The 4,011-nt window shown below is 36.1% G+C and overlaps 1 protein-coding gene across 1 annotated transcript in view; it reads left to right on the plus strand.

Annotated features, from left to right (window-relative positions):
* Window positions 1–1,959, plus strand: part of rfk (riboflavin kinase) — a 3,063-nt gene extending 1,104 nt beyond the window's left edge. Inside the window, exons 2-4 of the mRNA XM_032516321.1 lie at window positions 301–452; window positions 1,022–1,124; window positions 1,337–1,959. Of these exons, the coding sequence (XP_032372212.1) occupies window positions 301–452; window positions 1,022–1,124; window positions 1,337–1,509 (428 nt within the window). The 3' untranslated portion in view covers window positions 1,510–1,959. The remainder of the gene's footprint in view (window positions 1–300; window positions 453–1,021; window positions 1,125–1,336) is intronic.
* Window positions 1,960–4,011: the final 2,052 nt, after the last annotated feature.

Here is a 4,011-nt window from a genome sequence, read left to right on the forward strand (position 1 = left end):
ATATATATATAGTAAAAGCTTTTTGTATTAGCTTGTACAAAAGAGAATTTTGTCCCCAACCATGCAGAGCTTTGAAACATTTGCCAAAAGTACGCAGTGTGTTACCCACTGTAACAAAATCATATCTAACATTATCAGTTTCTAGTCCTGGTTATCTTAACATCCAGTTAATAAATAATACATGTATTCATCTGATTCTAGTTGACAGTGAGCAAGACACTAACTTTCAGGAGGAGTGGTTTCCCTTACTTTTTCATTCCTTCCCCTGACTCTTCCTCCCTTTCTCTCTCCCATCTCCAGCCAACTTCCCTGACTCAGTGGTGGACAACCTTCCAGCAGATATTGGCACAGGAATCTACTACGGCTGGGCCTGCGTCGGTAATGGTGATGTCTACAAGATGGTGATGAGCATTGGCTGGAACCCTTACTACAAAAATACCAAGAAGTCCATGGTCAGTACAAGAAAAGCAGCATTCTCTGCAAACTGTTCGAGAAAGTGTGCACTTTGCCAATCTATTTCTAAGATGTTTAATAGTCTTTGACAATTGAGCGTTTAAAGGCAGCCATGGGAATCAAATTTCCCACAGTGGGACAAAACAAATTTGAATTAAAAAATAAAATGAATACCCTTTTTGTTGAGAGAAGAGAATAGTGGCTAAAGTTTGTAATATAACACATTTTTGGACACATTTCTTTAAGAAACACCCTAAACTGTTCAATAAAATAAAAAAAATAAAAGTTGTGAATTAAGTCACAAGATTTAATTTAAGTGTTTGGTGCAAATATTTAAGTCTTTAAGTCTTAAGGCTGTTTTCAAGATAGTCATGCTTTTTTGGTATTATTAAAATAGTATTGTATACTTTGTACACACTAAGCCGTTTTTCTACATGTATTTTGAATCAAAATTGTATTAATTGTAATTTCATTTCAGCTGTTCTAATACATTCTGGTTTGATGCAGTTCATTACATTTGACAGTTGCAGTACCCTTTTAAGAAATACTTTTTTTTTTTTTATTCTAGGAGACCCACGTGATTCACACATTTAAAGAGGACTTTTATGGGGAGATTCTCAGTGTTGTCATGGCGGGCTACATCCGTCCAGAGAGAAGCTACAACTCACTTGGTATGACACCACTCTCTCTCTCACACACACACTCCTATTTCTGTATGCCTTCACTCAAAGGTCTAACATTTTTAATGCCTCCAGATTTAATCTTTTTTCCCCCCTCTTAACCCACCATGATTCCCCCTTCCTATACACTCGATTATTCTTCTCTTTGCACCTGACTTCTTTACTGCATGTCTTCATTTCTCTTTAATTTCTGTTGTTAACAGAAGCGCTCATTGCAGCCATAAACAGCGACATTGAGGAGGCCAAGGTCAAGTTGGAGCTCCCTGAGCATCTCAAACTGAGAGACGACAACTTCTTCACCAGCGCTCCCAGCTCGTCGTCAGCCCTGCCCCCCAACACTGCATCCACATCACAGACTATTATAAATGGTCACTGACAGCTGGCTGTGACTGTAGCACATTGTACACACACACACACACACACACACGTTTCTATATACACACAGGTGTATGCACTAATTATGATGCAAAACATCATTCTGAGATCTCTGACCCGTTGTCATGGCTGCATAAACAACCAATCTTTTTTTAATTGTATTTTTCTTTTACCTCTTCAATGTGTCTCAATTGTTTAACTTCCTGAATGTTTCTTTGCAGACTGCTTTTGTATATACTCACACCAGATTGCCTCTTCTAATAGCATAACTGTGTATCTCTTTGGTCTTACTGGTCCTGCTGTATATTTGGAATCTTTTATGTAAGAAGGTACTTTAAATTAAAAAAAAAAAAAGAAATACAGATTTTGGCATTAGGGTGACCACAAGTAATTTTGTAAAAATTTGTATATAACGAAAGACTCAAATGGACTGTAAACTCAAGTCTGAACACTATCTAGCCAAGGTTGAAAATACGATACTTATGTCCTTTTCTGTGGATGTTTGTTTCTGTGTCAGATGGTTAGAGAGAAAGTCTGGGCATTATTATCTGTAACAAAAACACTGCATTGCTGCAGTAGGGTCAATTGTTTTTCAGGTTCATTTGTTGCAATTATTTATTCTAGTTTACATTGGGACCAGGGTTACTGCTTGTAGGATTAAAGTTTCAACAATACATTTATATGTCCGTTTTGTTATTTCCGTATATTAGGGTAAGATGCAATGGGAATACAATTCATTCTAATTTTGTAAAGCAAAAAATAGGATGAAATATTAAAACTTATGCACATGGCTGGCCAAGAGCGCTTTTTGTTTGAAAACCGCAGGATGTTGTTAATGTCCTAACATCAGTGGTGATATCAATGATTTCTTAATTTAATTAAAATAAAGATCTCAGAACTTAAATTTTCCTGTTACTTTCCCCTTAAATCAATTACTAAAAGTTAAGAAAATTCCTGTAAGATTGCATCACATGTGCTCCTATGAATTCTGCTCTCATAACAGTTAAATTTCCAGCAAAAGCAGAGCGGAAGTAAGACAAACAGTCCCTGTGGATGTGTAGATGAGTGTCACAGCAAGAATGAGAACTAAAGCATCGGCTTGGCTCGTGAAGGGAAAGCCAATGTTGACTTAACTGCTTAAGCAGCTAAGAAATTAGAACAACTTGTCCTTCGGTAATAAGTATTTATCTCTAAAGGATCCCCATTTTCAACTAGTATGAGAACAGTTAATACTAAATAGACAACAATGGAAATGTGATATTATAACCCCCTGTGACACAGATGAGGAACCAGTTAAATTAAGATCACACTTCCACACATCGGTTTACATAGGCTCAAAACAGATCTCTACTTATTTAAAACTATACTATATTAATTTAGCTTTCTTACATAGCACAATCTCTCACCAAATTCAATGTGAACATGTTACTAGGCTTAACAATCACAGTGAACGGATACCAGCAGACACTTTTGTGTTGATTTGCATGCAATTCTTTGCCAAATCACTTCAACTCACCTTCATACAACGGCAGGTTAATTCATAACACATTTTCATCAAGAGTGCACACTCACAACATACATCAAAATACAGCTTTATTATGAAAAAAAATGATTCACAGCACATTTCAACTTAACCAAGTACAGAGAAAGATCCTAATCATTTACTTTTCCCATTTTTCTGTGAGTGGGGCATACATCTGTTATTATCTCAGGGAGACCGCAAAGAAAGGCAGATACACAACCCTAAGGTCAAAACAGAGCTAGAGTAGAGCTAAGAGAATATACCTTTAAGGGAAAAGTTGTACAAAATCCCTTCTGCAATATTTTTCTGTGTTTTGAGCATTATTATTCTGAACACACTCAGCAACACGGAGATGCCAACATTTCACTGTGGTCTGAACAAGATGAAACCACTGACAAAAGATGTTCCTCTCTGTGTAAACCAAACTGAAAAGATTCAAAGCACCACACACGGTTACAGATCAGATTATACTTCAGTATTAAGTACTGTACTTGTTTTTTTTTCTCTTAAATTCAAATAGGGATTTTACCCTGCAATCTAACATAAATCAAACAATATACTGTATATTAAGTTTTCAGACATAACATTCAATGTGAGCAAATAAAGTGTTATACAATGAAAAATGTCCATTAGACTCACATCACTTCTCTCTCAAAAGAGCGTCACAGGCCTAAAGGGCGGAGTTATATAAGCTTGGAAAGGGGTATGGTTTTAGTGGTGATTGATAGTCCATAATTGAAGCAGGTCAGGGCAAAACTTGATTTTTAACAACTCAGTGTAGCACAAACTAATGTTATTAATGAGCCTTAAACCAGATGATGCAGAAACAGGACGTATATCCCATTAGGCAAATGTAACATATTATCTCTGTTTCTAATGTAATAGGCATTCTGTCCAAATGAATTGAAAGTCCTTTCTCTAAGTGATATCAGCGGACAATAACTACTGCATTATGTTATGTTTAGTAAACACATTTTCTTT

The sequence above is a fragment of the Etheostoma spectabile genome, chromosome 5, assembly GCF_008692095.1.
Source record: "Etheostoma spectabile isolate EspeVRDwgs_2016 chromosome 5, UIUC_Espe_1.0, whole genome shotgun sequence".
NCBI lineage: Eukaryota > Metazoa > Chordata > Actinopteri > Perciformes > Percidae > Etheostoma > Etheostoma spectabile.